The 22,358-nt window shown below is 37.9% G+C and overlaps 1 protein-coding gene across 15 annotated transcripts in view; it reads left to right on the forward strand.

The window, feature by feature from the left end:
- Positions 1–22,358, forward strand: part of LOC138761998 (von Willebrand factor D and EGF domain-containing protein) — a 327,980-nt gene that overhangs the window by 120,392 nt on the left and 185,230 nt on the right. For all 15 annotated transcript variants that reach the window (XR_011356699.1, XR_011356698.1, XM_069935108.1 and 12 more), the window contains 2 exons: positions 7,434–7,651; positions 17,479–17,552. Coding sequence is in view for 13 of the 15 variants with exons in the window: in XM_069935108.1 (XP_069791209.1) it covers positions 7,434–7,651; positions 17,479–17,552 (292 nt within the window). In the remaining 2 variants the exon portion in view is untranslated. The remainder of the gene's footprint in view (positions 1–7,433; positions 7,652–17,478; positions 17,553–22,358) is intronic.

The raw sequence follows: 22,358 nt of genomic DNA on the forward strand, positions 1-22,358 counted from the left end.
GACATACAGCATGGTAACGGGCCCTCTGGCCCCCGAGCCCGTGCTGCCAAAATATTGAACAGTGGGAGGAGACTGGAGTGCCTGGAGGAAGCCCTCACTGATACAGGGAGAACGTACCAACTCCTTAAAGACAGTGCCAGATTGAACCCAGGTCACTGGCACTGTCATAGCATTATGCTAACTCCCCACTGAAGACAATTATTTATTTTTCATTGTAGATATCAGTTTAGGAAACCTCTCTAATGCATTTGCATTCTTCTTTAGTTAAGAGACAAAATCTCTACATAGGGCTCCGGATATGGTCTCACCACTGCTTCTCTAACTGAAGTGCAAACTGCCTATTTTTGCATTCAACTCCTTCAGTGGTAAACAATTATATTTTGTTAGCCTGCTTCATAATTTGCTGTACCTTCCCATTAGCCTTTTATGAATCATGCAGATTCCTCGACATCTCAGAGCTTTGTAATCCCACATCACTTGGTTGATGTACTTGTTCCTTTTCTTACTAAAATGAACAATTGCTTCATTAAACTCCATTAGTTGGACTTTAGCCATGCACTTACCCCATCTCTTTCACTCTGTAGCCCCTTTATATCATTGTCTCATTTGCAACTATAGAAATCACACCTTTGATGCCTACCTCTAATTAATGTTGGAAATCTCTTTTCACAGATTTTTAAAGATGTGATCATGTGGCTCTGTATTGTGAGCTCTCCATGAGAGCCTCAAAATCCCAATACTACCTGTCTTGTCAAATTGCTCATGTACAGTCAAGGCCAGGCAGAGAAAAAAATGGATGAATCGTAGAAAGCAACCTGCAGCTAGACCTTGGATGTTAAATAAAAAATGGAAATGCTGACATTTCTCAGAAGATGGGCAGCATCTTTAGAGGGAGTAAGAAGGTGAATGTTTCAGGTTGATTATTGTTTGTCACAAGTGGGAAAAGTAGGCAGTGAAATGTTTTGTGTGGCAGAGAAAAAAAAGACAGGACAGATGGAACAGTAGGGAATATCTGTGATTGGGTGGAGCCTGGGGGAGATGGATCGGTATTTATTGGAGTGATTGCTGCTGTAAAGAAATGATTTGGTCGAAATATAAATGAGAGGAGTCACATGAAAATATCAATATCAAAGCAGAAGAGAGAAAAACAAAACACGAGAAATTTAAGATACTAAGATGAAAAAAACTGATGATCTAAAATAACTGTATTCAAATTTGAGTCCTGAAAATTGTACGTGTCAAGTTGGGAGATTGAGTCATAAAAATGTACAGCATAGGTTATTGGATCCAATTTGTCCACACTGACCAATAGGCACTCCTCTATTAACCCTGTCAGCCAACACTTTGTCCTTAGCCCTTTGTACCTCAGTGATTCATGTGCTCATTCAGACATATTTCAAAAACTGTCAGTGACTCAGCCTTAACTACTTTCTGGCATCCATTTCAGGTACTTACCACTCTGTGAATGAAGAAAATTCACCTCATATCCTCCTCATTATTTTGCTTTTTTTCCTTAAACTTATGTGCTCTATTTTTTTTTACTTCTGATATCGGAGATGTTCGCTGCAATTTATATCCCTCATAATTTGGTAGACCTCAATCATGTTCACTTTTAGCCTCCACTCTAGGGGTAAAGAACCTAGTTTTTTCTCATAACTGAATTGCTCTATCTCAGGCAGCATCCTGGTGAATCTTCTCTGTATCCTCTGAAACCTAATAACTTGAATACGCCTGAGATTGTCTGATCTTGGATGCTATGCAGGCTGGTCAGTAGTTGGAGGGGAGATCACCACGGATCACCAGATGCTGTAAGTTCTCTGAGTGGTGCTGGACAAAGTGATGTCTCTGTCTGAAGAATTTCATGAATGTTTCATTGTAATGGTAGTATTAGGTGATGATAAAGGAACCTTTACAGAATTATCACATCTTTCGTATGTCTTGGTAACCTGAACGGCACACAGTACTCTAGCCGAGAGTGGACTAAGGTTTTATGAAGTTGAAATATAATTCTCTATTCACATTCCCAATTAATTTTTCCTGTATGCCTTCCTAACCCAGATTGTTACCACCTTCAACAATCAATGGACTTGTACTTTGAAGTCCATCTGCTCCTCAAAACCTTCTAGACTTCACCTTTCATTAGTGGATTTTAATTACTGCTCCAAAAAATCATCACCTCATATTTGCCTGGATTATAATTTTTGAACTGATATCAGAAATAATAAATATATATATGTCCAGCCTAAGATTAACTTGCACACTGTAAATTTCTTCACTCCTTTGTCATTGGCAAATTTACAGATCTTCTCTTCCACCTCTACATATTAAAGTCATCTTGAAAGAGTGTCAACCCAAAATGTTGACTGATGATTCTTCTCCATGGATGCTGCTTGATCCATTTAGTCCCTTCACCTTTCCATTGTTTGCTCAAGTTCCAGCATCTGCAGTTCTTCTTTCTCATTCATGTATTTTACAAGTAATGAGAATCCCAGCACCAATCTTTGTGGGACAACATTAGTCACATACACATAATCACAGAAACAAACATCTTCTGTCATCCTTTCCTATTACAAGCCAATCTAGAATTCCGTTTGTTAACTTGCTCTGGATCCCATGCCCCAAACTTTCTGAATCAGCCACCCATTAGGAACCTTGTTCAAGGTTTTATGAAAGTCTGTGTAAATCAATCTACTGCCTTTCCCTCATTGATGGACTTTTAAAAAATCTTTTTGGAATACAACTGAATTGATGAGAGAGGATGTAGCCTTGACAAGCCCATGTTAGCTGCTTCTGATTAATCCCTGCCTTTCCTGATGTCAAGCTCTGAAATCTATAGTTACCAGGCCCCCTTGAAAATATTATCCTTGTTTGCTATGATCCAGTAATCTGATCCCTTTGCTTCCTATGGGTACTGTGTGTCCTGCTAAGTTTCTACAACATATTTGTGAATTGCATCACTTGTGTCTAGTGATAATTTATAAAATCTCAGCCAAAACTTCAGCAATCTCTTCCCTTGCCCATTGAGCAGCCTGGGATAAATCTCATCTACTCCCAGGGTTGTCTCCATCATCAGGTACCTTTTCTTTAAATATGGGAACCTTCACCTTAAATATACCTTCACTGAATTCTCTAACTCCAAAGTTTGTTTCCTTTCTAAATTCAATTGAAAGTATTAATTTATGATCTCACCTACCTTTCTAGCTCTATGCATAGATTTCCTTTGGTGCTTTTTTTCTCCCTGCCTTTAATATACATGTGGAATGCCTTCAGTACCTGATTTTTGTCTGTCAGTCATTTCTTGAGACTCCTCTTTGTCTTTCTAAGTTCCATTTCAAGTGTCTCCCTGCACTGTTTATACTCTTGACGGGCCTCCCCATCATTCATTCCCAAAACCTGTCATGTGCTTCTTTTATTTTTTTCATCCAGCCCTTAATATCCCTCATATTTCCTATACATGTTATGTCTGGCTTTTACCTTTACATGTTGGCCTTGAACTCTTCCTATAACTGACCTGCTGATCCAAACTTAATGTTCCTAATAGACCTCTCTTCCTTTTAATTAATGAAATTAGCCTTCAAACAATTTAACAACTTAATTACTTGTCCATTCTTGTCCTTTTCCATAACTACTTTAAAATGAAAAGAGATACAACCACAATCTCCAAAATGATCTCCTGTTGAGAATCCCTCCATCTGACCAGTTTCATTGCTCAAGGAAAAGTGAAAGCATATTCCCCTATTGATCTCTATCTACATGCTGCTTCTAAAAGCTTTCCAAGACACCATAAAAACGTTGCTCCCTCTTTACATTTAACCCTCTTGCATTCCCAGTTAATATTTGGGGATTTTAAATCCCCAAATGAAATAACTCGATTACATCTCTCTGATATCTGGCCGTATCTGTTCTTCTCTCTCCTGTGGACAGCAGGGAGGTCTATAATATCACCCAGCAATTTCTTATCTCTAAACAAATGGCCTCTGTCAATACTGAATAAATGAAATCTTTGCTGAACAGTTTCATACCACCTTGCCATTTTCCCCTCTATTTTGCCTATATATTCTATGCCCTTGAATGTGGAGTTGCCTGTCCTGTCCATCCCTCAACCATGTCTCAGTGATGGCAAGATTGTAGAACCCATGATCAATTGAGACCTTCAGTTCATTTATTTTTGCCAGAGGTAATCCTTGCAGCAAAATAAATGCAACTTACCTCTGAATTCCTTGGATGTTTGCCAACTTATTTTGACTGCCTTCTCCGCATAGTTCCATTTTCTCCTGTTAAAATTTTCTCCTTGTACTCTCCATCTGAACAACTACTCTGAATCCCCTTCCCCAGCCAATTCATTTTAAAACCTCCTCAACAACTTCAGCAAACCTCCCAGTAATGTCCCACTCTGATGAAGTTCCAAACAGCCCCACATGTATGGATCCCACCTTGCCCCAGAAATAGTCTCAATGATCCAAACCCATCCTCCTGTACTATCCCCTTAGCCACACATTCATATGACCCATCCTTCTCTTCCTATACTTACTTGTTTGTGGCGTCTGAAGCATTGCAACCTTTGAGGTCCCAATTTTTAGATGGTGACGGATCTTTAAATTGCTAATTATCACACTAAATGCTATGGGACCTCATCCCTTCTCATTCTTGTCAATGGTTCCATGACCATTGGCTGTTCACCCTCCTATTTCAGAGTGTTAATTTAAAAAAAATAGATATACAGCCTGGTAGCAGGCCATTTTGGCCCGTGAGTCTGTACCACCCAATTTACACCCCATTAATCTACACCCCAAGTACGTTTTGAATGGTGATGGAAACCGAAGCCCCTGGAGAAAACTCACACAGACACGGGGAGAATGTACAAACTTCTTACAGAGAGCGTGGGATTCAAACCCAGGTCCAGTCCCAATCGCTAACCATGCCAGCTCTTCTGCAGATACTGTAATACATCATTGTTCCTAGCACCAAGGAGACAAATACCAACCTGGAGACTCATTTGCAGCCACGAAATCACCTGTCTGACCCACCTTGCAAACAAAAAATAAATTGTCCTCTCTGTCTTGTTTCCTCCTTCTCATGCTCACCATGGTGCCGAAATGTGTCTCTCTCTGCTGTCCTCAACTGATATCTGTTAAGTTGAACTTAATTAGATTAGTAAAGGAAGCAAAAGGCAAAGAGAGAACAGAATAGAAAATGAAAGTGATAGAATACTGAAATACTCTTATAAGCTGAACAGTGATACAGCAGCCCCCCAGTTTGTATTTGGTTTCTCTGATTTTGAGAGAACCACATCATATCATTAAAAAAATAATGTATGTGAGTTGTTGCTTCTGGAAAGAGGTTTTAGGTAGTGGACAGCTAGGATTTGCCTGGAAAGTCAGATTTTTTTTTTCATATGGACAGTGGGATTTGCCTGAAAAGCAAACTTGGAAACTGAGCAACAAATCAGGAATATGTATGTATTTTGAAAAGAATGATATCAGGCACTTTTCCGATTTGAAATGGTAGACATAGAAGATTGAAATTTCTGAGTAAAATAGGAGATTTCATTTGTTTGTCACCCTAGTAGGAAGTAAACATTTAAGGTGAGTCAGATGAACATCTTGGAATTCTGGTATTACATAACAATGTAGGAAATTTGAGCAGGAGTAGGACATCTGGCCCAATGAGCTTGCTCTGCCATTCAATGATTCATGATGATAGGCTCATCTCCATCAACCTGCCTTTTCCACCATATCCCTTAATTCCCCTACTTGGTCAAAATCTATCCACAAAAATATTGTCCATATTATCATGAAGCATTGTGATAGTTAATTAACTTGGGGTGGATTAAAAAGGATAGGAGCAAAATCAAAGAGCTTTCACAATAAGGCAAAAAAAAAAATTGCTGGTGTATTTTAAGGGAAATTAATGAACTTTGAAAAGGTGAACCTGAAAGTTTGAGGAGTAGATAAGAGAATGGCATTTGACTAAAGTTTGTGAATGAAAAGCCAGCAGAGATTTGATGGAATGAATAAACTGCTTCTGTTCAACACCCTTCTGTGATTATTCCTGATGTCATAAAATTCACATTTATATTACTTATATTCCACTCAGATTACAGAATTATTGACATATAATGCATAAAATTAAATTAGTATTTACTGCTCCTATAATCCTTCCCTTGTTAGAACTAAATGTTGACAATTTTTCTTACTCATGTCACTTTCAAACATTATCAAAGGTGAGTCTGTGACGGGCTCAGAGGACCCCAAAACACAGCATCAATAGAAATTCACCAAGACAAATGGTTACTTAAACAAAAGTTTCTCTTTTTTTAACCTAAAAATAGGATCAAACTTTAACTTATTACTATTAACTTAACCCAACTTAACCCCCTTCTAATTCTAAGCACATGTGTATGTAATGTGTGCATAAGTTCAGAAAAGTTCTTTGATTCACAGTCCAATCTCACTTCTCCAAATTCACTGGTATCAGGAAATTCTTATACTGTGCACATAATTTAACATTTATGAATCTTCACCAGGCTTTGGTGCTTGAAAGGTAAATGGTTACCACTCAGGAAGGTTCTTGTCGGTTTTCAGTGAGAGATTTGTGGCTCGTTGGACACACACAATCTGATTCCTTCCAATCAGCCACATCAGTGTCTTGCAGATAAGGGTTTTCCAGATGATAGCCTCTTTCTTTCATAGAGTTCCTTTTCTGTTTCCTTTATCTCAGGTGAAACATTATACAGCTAGCCATCTCCTCTTGTATGGACTTTGAACAGGCTGAACTAAGAACTCACAATCTGTCTTCACAAGCTTCCAAAAGCCATTGCAGAAAACCAACAGTCTCTCTCTCTCTCTCTCTCTCTCTCTCTCTCTCTCTCTGTCACACTCAGAGAAAACCCTCTCTCTACTTGCAAAAACACATGACCTTCTTAAAGCAGCAAACTGCATTCAGATAGACTGTGGCACCAGACCCAACCTTCTGTTGCTTTCTAAAACAATAATCCATTACTCCACAGCATGTCCAATTAACACCTACTTGTGAAGTCCTTCAGCAAAGCAGTTTCCATTGTCTTACAAAGGCACTGGGAGCCTGGACTGTCTTGCTTGAGCCAAGCTCTGGCATTTTAAATGAGATCTGTTTGAAGTATTTGTGTTTGTGACCTACATTATAAAAAAAATCCACTATTTATCTCCTTTAACACAAATCTATATATAATATAAAATATAACATAATCCATCACAAAATGAGTGCAAAGAACAAATTTTGATCTGATGTCTCTTTTCCTACATTGAATTGAAATTGTATGTCTTTGACTGAATTTTGGAATGATAATTGATGATATTTCAGAATTAACTTCTCTATATTAAGTGCTGAAATTCCATGAAAACAAACTTGTATTCAATATCTTTTAACAATTTAATTTGCTGTTGTATTTTCAGACAGTCAGGGTTCTGCACCCTTAAACATAGCACTCTCCTCATGCCAGGTGGATTTAGTGCAGACACCTTGTGTGGCTGGAAGCTGTGCAAGAAGTTCTCTGTCAGTGATGGCTGTGACAGACTTTGCTCGAGATGGAAATCGCATCAGCAATATTAGGATTGAGCCTATTAAATCAAACAATTTCTTGTGGCATGGTTACACCCCAAAGGATATGAAGGTGAGTTTCAAATAAAGAATTTTAATAGCTTTAGCAGGTTGCTTTGATTTTTAATCACAGAATTCATGATGGTTGCCATTAGCTATCAACCCATGAAATTGTATATCATATTCCACTGAATAAATAATTAAGTTTATCTATATTTTCTATCAAAACTACTGAACAACTGAGAACATATTTTACTGACTATTCAAACAGTATATGGGCCCCGAAATGTATTAAATACTAGTCCCTTTGGCTTTTCCATCAGATTTCATTCAAAAAGGGTTGCACACAAATTTAAGTCATTCAGTACATCAAGTCATGCCTCCATGCTTTCCTTCAGCTGAACTGCCTTGTCTAACAGAACGAGTCACTTAATTCTCCTCCAAATATTTTAACTTTGCTCACTCAAAATTCCTAGGGTTCATTTTTTAAAAAAAAACCAACACTGGAGAACCGGTGCAGACTCGAAAGGCCAACATGGCCTGTTTCTGCTCAGTAAATGGTTATATGGAATGTCAGCATTTAATAAGTGACTTTAACTCATCATTACTTTTGTACATCTGTTTTTATATTTGGTATTTTGATGTTTCACACTACCCGTGCCTGTTTATAGTTACCAAATTAATTCATTTTTAACCTTGAAATGGCTCTTGATTTATCTTGTCTTCAATTTTCTTTCTCCATTATTTTATTCATTTTTTGTATCGGCATCAATCGCACAACCAGAATTTATTGCCATTAAACTAAATATCTTACTAGACCATTTCAAAAGGCATGTTGTGTCTGAATTTACAAGTTGATCAGAATAGGTAAGGATGGAAGTTTTCCTTAAGAAAATCCCAATGAATAAGATGGGATTTCCTGAACATCCGGAAGCACTCGTTACTTGAGTCAGAATTTTACAGCATAGAAATGGATACTAAAGAACTAAGTAATGGCACATTTTCTTTTAAATTTCTGATTATCAACCCAAACTAAATTGCACATATTCATAGGAGTAAAACACAAGTCGATAGATACCGTGATTGAACTAAAAACTCAAGGCTGAAAAAGTCAACAGGTCAAACAATCTCCTTTATATGGCAAAGGTAAAGAATGCATAATCAATATTTTGCTTTGAGCCCTTCATCAAGATACCTTGATAACCCAAACTATTGATTATGTATCTACCTTTGCTATTTAAAGTGTCCTGTTTGACTTGGAGTTTCTCCAACATTGTGTGTTTTTAAAAAAAAATATTCCACATATCCATAATGGGATTAAACTCCGGTCTCTGAGTTCCTTTCAAGTCACGAATCTGGTAATTTAACCACTCCATGGCCAGTACCAATTATTAATCATATGGTGCTTTTCAAGTGCACTTTCTTAACTTTTCTGTAGACTTTGTTCCACTACAATGAACTGGGCAAAGCAATATCGTCAAACACCTCCTTGTAAACTTCACATTAGATTTCCCTTTTGGTAATGTAATCATTCCTGTTGTATTCTTTAATACAATAAAAATTGATTATTTTAAGACCAGTTTCCATTTCAAGCTCTGGTGTTATTATGTTTTATAATTAATCTCTATTTCTACGGGCTTTCTTGTCTCGATTTCTGTGATGAGAGCATGATGCTTTGAAGTAGATAATTTGCAATTTTGATCTTATTGTGACCACAGTCAGTTGAAACTGGTACATCCAAATTCTTGTCTTTATTCAAAGAAAATATTTCAGTTTTTACCTTTTATATTTTAATCAATATAAGCTTTATATTTATTATGGTTCACTTGGATTAGAAGCTGAGGAGACTTTAATTGGACAATGGGAGTTGAATGCGTGTGGGCACGAACCAAGTATTTTTGATTAAGCAATGTGGAGGAAACTTGTTAACACTGATGATCTCCGGGGTCTGATTTGTAAGTCAGGGAATTGTATTTAAGTCCCACTCTAAGGTCACAAATTGCTACAGTTGCACATTACAATACGTACAAAAAAAAGTACACTGTGCGGACATTGGTCTTGAAAGGCATACATATCCATATGTTTTCTGAGCTATGTTTATGGAAATTGGTTTATTTTTGGAATGGATCAAATTTCTGAAGATAACAATCCAATTCCATATGTTTAATGGGCCACCTGCAGCTGTGAATTACTCATGCATCAGGGGCCTGATCTCTGAGTCGGATGTGATGTAATTCTCATTGAGTGTCTGGCCAAGAAATTAGATCACTTTATTTGGAGGTGCAGCTGTTGTTAGGCATTTTTTTTTTGGAACAACAATTCTTCAACAATACTACTTCTATAGTAGTTTCCATCCTGGGGTTAGAAGCTAAGTTCTCTTACTTTCCTTTATGTACACCCATTTGTGTGATAATACCCTACCCATACAAAATTTCACAACTCTCAGATGGTCCCCCAGACTTGATCCCATCTCCTGGATCTGGATCCCATCTTCTTGATCTGAGCCCTTTGACCATGGACCCAATGTCAATCTGATTGAGATCTGACTTCCTTCCTTTGTATATCAACACCCTATCCACACAACATTTTGCAACTCTCAGATGGTCTTCTAGTTTGGATCTCATCTCCTGGATCTGAGCCCTTTGTCTATAGATCCAATGTAAATCTGATTGTGATCTGACTACTTGCTCCAAGCACCCATCCCCCTGCAGCAATATTTTTTCCTGGCCATCCAAGCTCCAAAATACTGGTCCTAATGGAGCTCTGATTCATCAAAGAAGTCTGATCCAACTGCCTGAACTACCCAGCTAAATTCAGCTGAGATTCTGATTTCCCAGTCTGTGCTCAACTTCAATGATAGCTCCTTCAGATACCTGACTTGACTCCAAATGCTTAACCACTGGTCTTACAAAATCTTGCAGACTTTTCCCCACTCCTATTTTAAATGGAGGTTTTATTTGCATAATCAGTGGTCATATTGTGACAGATTATGTTGTGTTTGTATTGTATGTATTGTAGATATGGTTTTGGGAGGTAAATTGGGGCAGGTTTTTTTTAGTATAGGTCATATACAAACACATCAAAGCAGATCTAATTTAAAATTCTGGAGCGCTGCTCAAGCCAGACAGGGCAGCACCTGGGGGACTTTGCAAAAACTTTGGGGAGTGCCCAAGATACTTCGCTATAGGATTATTGTTTTGAAAACCAACATATGAAAGAGATGGGAGGAGTAGTTCGGAGCTGCAGGGTGTCTGGCAGTGCAGCTTGCTGTTCTAAGAGGGTCACATGGTTTTTGCAAACAGAGAGTAAAACAGGTTTTTTTTTCTCTGTGAGAGAGAGAGAGAGAGAGCGAGAGAGAGAGAGAGAGAGAGATCAGTTCTGCAGAGCTACTGTCAGCAGCTGGGACTAGAACAGGACAAGCTGGAAAGCTTGTGGAAAACCCCATTTGGAAGACTGGTTGTGAGTGCTTAGTTCAGCCTGGTCAAAGCCCTTGTGGACCTGACAATAAGAGGGGACTGGCTGCTTAATATTTCACTTGACATAAGAGAAACGACAAGGAACTCTGTGGTGACCTAAAAGAAAGAAGTTATCATCTGGAAAACCCTGATGGAGCAAGTTTCTTTGGCAAGACACTGACGTGGCTGATTAAAAAGGAGCAGTTTGTGTACAGGAACAACAGATCTCTCTCTGAACAGTGACAAGAATTTTTTTCAGCGGTAACCTTTCACCTTTCAAGCACCAAAGCCTTGTGAACTTCATAAGTGATAAATTCTGTGCACAGTAAAAGAATTGCCTGCATCCAGTGAATTTGGAGGAATGAGAAGTGAGACTGGACTGTGAATCAAAGAACTTTTCTGAACTTGCATACACATTACATACATGTTTGCTTAAAGTTAGAAGGGGGTTGAGTTAAGTTAGTGAAGTCAATAGTGATAAGTTAAAGTGTGATTCTGTTTTCATGTTTAAAGATAGTTAAAAGCAACTTTTGTTTAAGTAACCATTTGTCTTGGTGAATATCTATTGGTGCTGGGTTTTGGGGTCCTATGGGCTCGTAACAGTAGTGCCCAACACCTTGGGCAGCAGAAACATGATTGTTCTGCAACACAACACATTCCTAAGTGTACTTGCCTTGTTTCAGTGAACTTCAGGATTGTTATCTCTTGGACAATATGTTGCATTATAATTTCATATATTCTTAGATACCTATAAATAGTCTTATGACGGCAGGAATAAAATTGTATGTGTAATGTAATTTAAGAAAGGAGAGAGAAAGTGTGAAGGAATAGGCCAAGTTATGAACATTTTAGAATACATGATAAAAGAGGTAATAGGTCATTTAGAAAATTACAAGATAATTAAGCATAGTCCAGATCAAAGGCAGATGTATGATAATAGTCTTAATGTCTAATGGCTGTCATTATTGTGAAGGAACCAAATGATCTGTTTCTGTGCTGTTATAACTGTCACTCAGTGACTCAGAGTCAATCTAGTGTGGAGAAAATGACCTGCGGCAGATAAGCGAGAATTGCTTAAGGATGTTACAAATTAGGTGGCTAAAGGGGAACTAACTGATGAAGTGTGTTTGTATTTCTGGAAGGCATTTAAAAAGTTATTGCAAAAGATAAGTGCACAAGGGAAGAACTCATAAAGTTGTGGATAATACTTTGGTACATAAAGGGCAAAAGGAGGCTGATCAGAAAACAGAGTCAGGATAAGTGGATTACTTTCAGATTGGTAATTGGAAACTACTGTTGTACCACAGAGATCATGTTGGAACCTCAGCAATTTATGCTATTTATACAAGAACAAAATTTGCTAATACAAAGAAAAATTGTGATGAGGACATACAGAGCTTTAAGACAAATTGAACTATCCTTGTTACTGCTGCTTTTTAATTCTATTTGATTTTTTGAAATTTTATTTACAACATTGTAGAAGCTAATTCTGGCCATTGACACCCAAGCTTCCCAATTAACTACAACCTCTTTCTTCTGCTTTGATCAACAATTAACTCATGAATGACCATCAAAACCAAAATTCTAAAAATTTTCTATGGAAGTGTTTGAATTGGCAGACACATTTCCCGTTAATATCTTGATGATAGCATAAATATAAGACATAAACTTTAACCAACAATGAAAATCCTGAGGATGTGGAGAACTCATCACCAACAACATGTCTTCCACAACTTTGATGGCACAAGCCAGGATGATTTAACTTCAGACCACATCTCTACCTGCTCAGTCGCCAACTCAAAATTGCGTGAGACGATAGAAACAGGATTTCAAGACTAAGGCCACAGTAGGCAGTTCTCGACAAAATTGGTAGCAGGGTGTCGATCTGGGAAGTTCTTTTTCCTCCTTGTCTTTCAAAGTGTATAGAAAATAATAGTTAAACACAATGGATCAATTGGGTGTTCTCTGGTCCTCTATTCTCAGCCCTTAGTTCTCACCAGATAAAACATCCACAGCAGCCTACCTGTCTGGATAATTAACTACAATTGCATTTGAGGCAAGCTGCTATAGCATACGCTAAGCTACATATTTACAAAAGAGCCAAACTTCAAGTTTGACCCAGAGGTACATTGATAACCAAGTTATCAAGATCTAGATACCAAGCAAGAGTTAAAATCATTTTTTTTTAATAGCTGGCAGTATTAATGAGCCATCATTAGTTTCAATTTTTAATGGAACTTTTCACGATATGGTCATATCTCAAGGATTCATTCTTGTGTAATCACAGTCCTGTTTGTGTGTGTGTGTGTTTGTGTATATATGTGTGTGTGTGTGTGTGTGACTGTGTATATATGTGTGTGTGTGTGTGTGTGTGTGTGAGAGTGTGTATATATGTGTGTGTGTGTGTGTGTGAGTGTGTATATATGTGTGTGTGTGTGTGTGACTGTGTATATATGTGTGTGTGTGTGTGTGTGTGTGTGTGAGTGTGTATATATGTGTGTGTGTGTGTGAGTGTGTATATATGTGTGTGTGTGTGTGAGTGTGTATATATGTGTGTGTGTGTGAGTGTGTATATATGTGTGTGTGTGTGAGTGTGTATATGTGTGTGTGTGTGAGTGTGTATATGTGTGTGTGTGAGTGTGTATATATGTGTGTGTGTATATGTGTGTGCGCGCATGTGCATGTATGTGTGTGTATGTATATATATATATATATATATATATGTGTGTGTGACATATAAGGCAATTGAACAACTGAAAAGTGGCAAAGCAGCAGGTATGGATGAAATCCCCCCCAGAGGTCTGGAAGGCTGGCGGCAAAGCTCTGAATATCAAACTGCATGAGTTTTTCATGCTCTGCTGGGACCAAGGAAAGCTGCCTCAGGACCTTCATGATGCCATCATCATCACCCTGTACAAAAACAAAGGCGAGAAATCAGACTGCTCAAACTACAGGGGAATCACGCTGCTCTCCATTGCAGGCAAAATCTTCGTTAGGATTCTCCTTAATAGACTAATACCTAGTGTCGCCGAAAATGTCCTCCCAGAATCACAGAGTGGCTTTCGCGCAAACAGAGGAACTACTGACATGGTCTTTGCCCTCAGACAGCTCCAAGAAAAGTGCAGAGAACAAAACAAAGGACTCTACATCACCTTTGTTGACCTCAAAAAAGCCTTTGACACCGTGAGCATTAAAGGGCTTTGGCAAATACTAGAGCGCCTCGGATGCCCCCCCCCCCCCCTCCAAGTTCCTCAACATGGTTATCCAACTGCACGAAAACCAACAAGGTCGGGTCAGATACAGCAATGAGCTCTCCGAACCCTTCTCCATTGACAACAGCATGAAGCAAGGCTGCGTCCTTGCACCAACCCTCTTTACTATCTTCTTCAGCATGATGCTGAAACAAGCCATGAAAGACCTCAACAATGAAGACGCTGTTTACATCCGGGACCGCACGGATGGCAGTCTCTTCAATCTGAGGTGCCTGCAAGCTCACACCAAGACACAAGAGCAACTTGTCCGTGAACTACTCTTTGCAGACGATGCCGCTTTAGTTGCCCATTCAGAGCCAGCTCTCCAGAGCATGACGTCCTGTTTTGCAGAAACTGCCAAAATGTTTGGCCTGGAAGTCAGCCTGAAGAAAACTGAGGTCCTCCATCAGCCAGCTCCCCACCATGACTACCAGCCCCCCCAGATCTCCATCGGGCACACAAAACTCAAAACGGTCAACCAGTTTACCTACCTCGGCTGCACCATTTCATCAGATGCAAGGATCGACAAAGAGATAGACAAAGACTCGCCAAGGCAAATAGCGCCTTTGGAAGACTACACAAAAGAGTCTGGAAAAACAACCACCTGAAGAAGCACACAATGATCAGCGTATACAGAGCCGTTGTCATACCCACGCTCCTGTTCGGCTCCGAATCATGGGTCCTCTACCGGCATCACCTACAGCTCTTAGAATGCTTCCATCAGCGCTGTCTCCGCTCCATCCTCAACATTCATTGGACTGACTTCATCACCAACATCAAAGTACTCAAGCTGGCAGAGTCCGGAAACATCGAATCCATGCTGCTGAAGACCCAACTGCGCTGGGTGGGTCATGTCTCCAGAATGGAGGACCATCGCCTTCCCAAGATCGTATTATTTGGTGAGACAGAGGTGCACCAAAGAAGAGGTACAAGGCAGCAACCTCCTTTGAAGAAGACCGCAGAGCCCACCTCACTGACAAAAGACAAAGGAGGAAAAACCCAACACCGAACCCCAACCAACCAATTTTCCCTTGCAACCGCTGCAACCGTGCCTGCCTGTCCCGCATCGGACTTGTCAGTCACCAACGAGCCTGCAGCAGACGTGAACATACCCCTCCATAAATCTTCATCCGCGAAGCCAAGCCAAAGATGTATGTGTGTGTGCGTGTGTGCACACGCATGTATATGTATGTGTGTTTGTATATGTGTGTGGGTGTGTGTGTGTAAAAGGCAAGACAGGCACACTCAATGTCCTTTTCCATTTTTATCAACTGAAACATTTCCACACCCTGCTGCCTCCTTCAGCTGAATTGCATTCTACTCAATTTCTTATTCAGTCATTTCTAAGTTCATAAATAGCAGAGAACTTCTTTTGGGTTATCTTTAGATGTCATAAACAATGTCACAGACTGATCCACGTATCTTGAAGCTGCAGAAAATAATCCTTTTTCTCAATTTGAAAAACAATTTAAAAGATACAGGGATCATTCATGGATCACAGTGGCATAACATAAGTAACTTAAAGTACAGTTTAGCAGTTTTGAAAAAAAACAGACAAATATTGCACACAGTGAATTCCAGTTTCATTTCCTCATAATGCTGAATTAAAATAAGTTCTAAGATAAAACCATGAATTTTTGAACGCTAAATGTTGTGGCTCAGGTAAATGTTTTCTTTCCAGATCTCATTGTTTTCTACCTCCCTCTATTCTTTTTTATTTTCTTAATATCAAAATTAATTTTGAGACATTGAGATTGTTAGAGTCAAGCACAGTATTATAGTACAGTCAGTGCAGACATGATGGGCCAAAAGGCCTATTTCTATGTTCTATAAATCTATGACTTAATAACTTTTTAAAAAATAATGTGTCCATAACAACTCTCATTACAAAAAAAAGTGAACAAAGACAGTTTCTGATCTCATCAGGAAGCAGCTTGCTTAATTATATTTCATCTTTGGCAACTGAAGCAGACAGTTCTTTTGAGGAATTTGCCATTGAAATTAATCGATCCCAGTCAGTCAGTACTGTTTGAAATCCAAATTCTAAACAGACTGGCTAAATCTTGATGCACGTTGCTTCTGTTTAAAACTGAAATTCTAAATATTTAAAGTGCAGCAGAGTGAAGTGTATTTTGTTGAATGTAACCAGCTGTTGCTGAGTTTCATGACTCCTGCACTGTTACATTTTAAGAGCAGCAATATTCGGATTTCAAACCTGAAGAAGAAATGTTGGTACAAAAATACGCATCTTGAAACCTTAAACAGTATGTAAAAGAAACAGCAGAGAAGCACTGGATAGAGCAGCTGTGAATAATTTATCTCCATGAAGCATAACAACAAAGATCATTTTTGCACTTAACGAGCCGCATACATTTTAAACAGGGTATGTTGTGATGTAGCCTGCATCCAACCAAAGAATTAGATGTTGTGATGTGAGCAAAAGAAGTGGAGTTAAATAACTCCGCACCTTAGACCCAAGTGTAATTTCACATTGCTTTGTCGATATATTGTCATGCAGTTAGCAGTTTGTATTACACTGGGTAGCACATTTTTCAAAAGGTTTGTTTCCTGAAAAAAACGGGGATTGTGATAGACAACTTCAAGCTGAACACAAAGATAATTGCAGATTTGCTCCATCACGTAGGATGTTGGAGAATCATTAAATTAACGTTTTATTAAATTTAACGTATTGAATCGCATAATGATGCTGGCATATTGCGTCAGTTCAACTGATCTCAAGATGTTTGGCTGGCTGACTTTCGCTTGTGATCAGGATCTGATGCCTCTTGTGACAGTGTCCAACAGTAATTGCCCAGAATGATGGATTCCAGTTGCCCTGATACCACTTTCACCACATTTGTCACTGACTGCACCAAGATCAGCAAGGAAGACGTTTAAGCGTGAATGCAGAAAATGAATTTTCAATGACATGTTGCGCTTCCTGGTTTTGTATCCTTGAAATATGACAGGAAATTATAAAAATAAGTTTTAAAAAATGGTACATGATAGGAAAATCTTGAGGTGAATTTTGTGATCAGCAGCCCAAAGTCATTAAAATGAACCCAAAAGTATTCAGGAAGCAAAATCTTTGTCGATCAGTGTTATTGGTAAAATTAGGTAAACAGTAAATATTAATAATTGTTTCACATGATGAATGATTTCTATAATTGTCTTTTCTATTTTTTTATCTATAGGTATCAGTACAAGACATCCCAACAGGAAACTGCTATTCCTTCACTGATCCTCATATCATTACATTTGATGGAAGGTCAGCTTTTAATTCTCTCAATGTTGTCAGTTTTGTGGTAAATTCTGAGCTCAGCAAAATTCGGGAAACCTTTGCTGGGAGTGGATTTTTTAACCTAGTTTTGCAGATTGGATTAATTGGAAGGTTACCCCCCAAGGTTGAACTTGTTTCAATTGCCTGCCTCTCAACATATTGACATATTGTCAATTCAAACTCATCCAAAACTGCATTCTACTGTTTGACTTTCGCAGTTTACCTCCAGTCTCAAATAATGGACTGATTTTGAAATTCGCACTTGGACTTTCAAATTTTCACATGGGATTCCGTCCATTGTTTCGATAATATCTTATGTCTCATAATCTTCTGAAGCATCTGCATTCCTCCAGTTCCACGTTCTTGGATGCTTTTGATTTTTATTGCAGTTGTGCCCACAGTTGCCTTGACATTTATCTCAGGAATTCTCACCCTGAACTTTTGTCTCTTTGCCCCTCCCTCCTCATTTAAGATTCTCCATATCTCCTTGACAAAACATTTGGACATATGTCATCATCTCCTCTGTGTCATGTTTTATTTAATAATTCTACTGTGAATATGCATTAGATCATTTTTCTATGTTAATCATCTTGTATAAATGAAAAACATGGTCAATTCAAACCGGAACATGAAGCATTTTATTTATGCTTTATAACTGAATATTGGATGGATGGTCATGAAACTGCAGGACAGAAAAGAATATTCGCATCAAATAAATAATCATTTGTGTAGTTGTCAACATGTATAATGATGTAATATCCACACTGATTTTTAAAATGACCCATAGCGGATGGGGGAGAAGAGAAAGAGAGTTGATGGCAAGAAATAAAGCCAATCATTCTTTGAGCATGCATTACCATGCATTAAGATGAGCTAATCTTTTACCTCCACTCCATAATGTTGTCTGATCTACAGAGTTTTGAATCACAACAATCAATGAATCTCAGTTTTGACTCACCATGACTCAACACCCAGAGGGCTGTGAAGTTGCAGACTTCATCTCAGACCCAAAACAAACCATCTTTTGCAACTAACCCGTCTACTGTGGATTCTCCAGCCAGAGGACATAGACTATCCTATTGATATTATCAGTTTGTCTATGTCTTTGAAACATCTTAGAATCTTAGAACCCAGATAGCAGTCTAATAGATTTGTGATGCACTGACTTCAAGACCATTATACTCATGGAACCATAGAGCACAACAGCAAAGAACTAGGCCCTTCAGTCCATATAGTTCCTGCTGTACTATTTATTCTGCCTGGTCCCATTGGCCTGCACCTAGAACATAGTCCTCCATATATCCATCCTGGGTCCAATCCAATTTTCTCTTAGATGTTGAAATCGAATCTGCATCCACCACCTCTACTGGCAGCTCATTCCACACTCTCAGCATCCTCTGAAGAGGTTTCCCCTAATGTCCCCTTAAACCTTTCACCTTTCATCTTTAACCCGTATCCTCTAGTTCCTGCTCAACCAATCTCAATGGAAAAAGGCTGTTTGTCCTCACCCTTTCTATACCCCTCATAACTGCATATCTCAATCAAATCTCCCCTCATTCTCTGACGCTCCAGGCAATAATATCCCAACCTATTGTACATATACCAATAACTCAGCTCTTCATGTCCCACCAATATCTTTGCAAAATTTCTCTGCACTCTTTCAAACTTATTAACATCTTGCATGTAGATAGGTGACCAAAACTATACAGAATATTCCAAATTTGGCCTCACCAATGCATTATACAATTTCATCAAAACATTCCAACTCCTGTACTCATTATTTTGATTCATGAAGGCCAATGTACCAAAGCTTTCTTGAATTGAAAGGCAGTAAATTGTATTCAGACCATCAGTCTACACAATTACATGAACCCTTATCTACTGTTGCATTCCAAATTAATTGCAAAAGATGCCACCATGCTGTTGGAATTCATAATTGCCTCGTGAACATTAAAGTTAATTATCTGGATTTCATGAAGTAGCAGATCAATGTTCTTATGCACATGAATATTTCCTATTTACTTAGCATATGTTTTTGTTTATTCTGTCCACAAAAATAAATAATGATTTTCGCATTTAGTCCTGCCACCTTCTTACTCACTTGCTTGATCTGCCTATATGCCATAGTTGTGTCTGGGGATGACATTTGATGTCCGTCATTTTCCTGTTTCGCTGGATAAATTTCAGTTCATTCCAAAATGGAAGGTGGAACAAGCTCCAAGATTGTTGCTAGGTCTGTTTTTTCCATTTTATTTAAAAATTAAAAAGAAACACATTCATGTATACATAATCAGTAAAACTAAAATGAGTACAAATGTGGTAAATATTTTTTTAAAACTTCCCACCCCCACGCACCAACCCTCCCCTAAAGTATCAAAGAAACAAAAAAAAAAAAGTTAGGAGAATGCAAAAAAAACTCCATATTTTCAAGAAAAGGAATCATATTTATTTTGTAACTTATAAGTTATTTTTTTAAGTGGAATACAAGAGTGCAATTCGGCATGCCATCTCTCCATCCCTAAACCTGTATCTGATTTCCAAATAATGATATAATGATGATGTACTTCTTAGAAACAGCTAAAAGCTAAATCTTAAAAATTCAATTTGAAATATAGTTAATCTTAATTTAGGACTAAGCATTTTAATATTAACTCTTAATAGTTTTTAACCTCTAACCAAAAAGATATTACTCGAGTACACTCCCAAGTAGAATGGAAAAATGAGCCAACTTCCTGATCACATCATCTAAAACATAAATCTGATAATATTGGGTTCCACTTTTTTTAATTTTTGAGGAGTTAAATATAATGTAGAAAATTATATTGAACCAGTCTATACCGAACATTAATAATTTTACTCATATTTTCCTTATATAATTATTTTAATCTATTTAAATCAATCTCCCAACTTAATCTTGATTTATAAATTTCTAACATGGGAGCTACTTTTTTAATTAATTTATATGTCTCTGAAATAAACATTTATACCACCTTTACATATCAATAATTCTAATTAATTCTGTCTAGCTAGTATCAAATTATGATCTAAATTGTCAACCAAGAAAACCTTAACCTGACAATAACAAAAGAAAGTATTATTTGGGAATTATTTTTTTCTTTCATTGTTGAAATGTGATAAATTTACCATGTTCAAAGTCAATCTTCTATTTAATCCCTATTTGGCTCCAAATCCTCAAAAAATTATTATTCATAGAAAAAAAGGAAGTCTATTTTGATATAAAGGCATTTTTCAAGAAATCAAACCTTTTCCACCTATTTCTAGGTCTTGAGAAGGCTGGAAAAGCAGAATTTGGTCAGACAGAGTTTCCCACTGGTCTTGTCACAAACATTTCTACTGACCTTGTATGCAAAGTTCAGCACTTTATTAATTGATAGAGGTGATTTTCAACTGAGTAGTCTGGGAAGACCTGAATTCTTGGTCAAGAAAGGAAACTACTAACTCTTTAGGTTAACTAATATTCTGCATCACTGTTGAGAGCTTGTGTGTTCTTAAAAAAAAAGGACTGAAGGTTATAATGACTTTCCCAATTATAGACTTAACAGTTCTGCTATTAGTCACTGTGACACCTTGCAGTGTGAAAGTGAGAACTAAATTTCAAACACAATTTGTGACTGGAATGCAGCTGTGTTGCTTGACATGGTTAGCTATCTATGATACTGCTGTAGACTTCCAATGTGCTGAGTGTGTGGGGAATTAATTTGTTTTTGCAGACAACATACATGGTGCTTTATCTTATTTATATGGACTAAGAGTGAAGAAAAAGTATGAGCACAAATTCCTTATCTTCTTTGAACACTGGAATTGCCTATTTCCAAAATATTGCTTTTCAACCAGGAAGAGTCAAGTATTAACACTAAGACAACTATTTTATTTTTATACTGAATGTATTCAGTTTTCCAGCAATGTGAAAAGCAAGTGATTTCACTTTTTTGACAGATTTAATTTCTCATTGCATTTTGTCTGAGTGAACAGCAGAGCATGAGATTGAGCAAAGCAGAAAAAATAGTTTGACAAACTGATCTTTATCCCACTTGGATCAAGTAAAATCCTGTTCGACTATACTTTGCTTTTGGAACTTTGAGTAACTTGTGTTAAACTCAGTGAATGTAAGATTCTGTTCTGAAATTTGGTTCCACTGAGTCAGTGGAGCCAAATTTCAGAAACATCACATCACATTGGCAGTCTTGTGTATAAAACTACATTAAAACAGCTGAAGGCGATCATCCATCTTGCTTTAGATTCATTAAGAAATACAGTTCAATGATCCCACAGATATTTTATTTGGGCCTGGACCACCCACATGGCAAATGTAAGTTTTGTGGATGTTTTAAAGACAGGAAGGTAATGTATTTTTTAAAATTTAGAGATAAAATGAGATTATTGTCATTATATATGTTCAAATGCTGAAATTCTTACTTGCAGCACTACCCCTTATCTAAAGTTCAGAAATGTTCCAAAATCCGAAACCTTTTGAGCATCGACATAATGCCACAAGTGGGTGCCAGTTTGTTACCAACCATTGTCACCGCCAGACCTACGTGCATTGCTCATTGTTTTTGCCATTGAATTACTACAATATACCATTGCAGAAAAAGAGATAATAATTATATCTCTATCCCTTGCACGTGTGCACTCTCTCTCTCTCTCTCTCTCTCTCTCTCTCTCTCTCTCTCTGTCTCTCTCTCTCTATCGTTCTCGCTCTCTCTCATATTCTCCTGACAGTGCTAAAGTCTTGTCACTTCACTCTTTTCTGAACCATCTGGAGAACAATGC

This window comes from Narcine bancroftii, chromosome 4 (assembly GCF_036971445.1).
Source record: "Narcine bancroftii isolate sNarBan1 chromosome 4, sNarBan1.hap1, whole genome shotgun sequence".
Classification (NCBI taxonomy): domain Eukaryota; kingdom Metazoa; phylum Chordata; class Chondrichthyes; order Torpediniformes; family Narcinidae; genus Narcine; species Narcine bancroftii.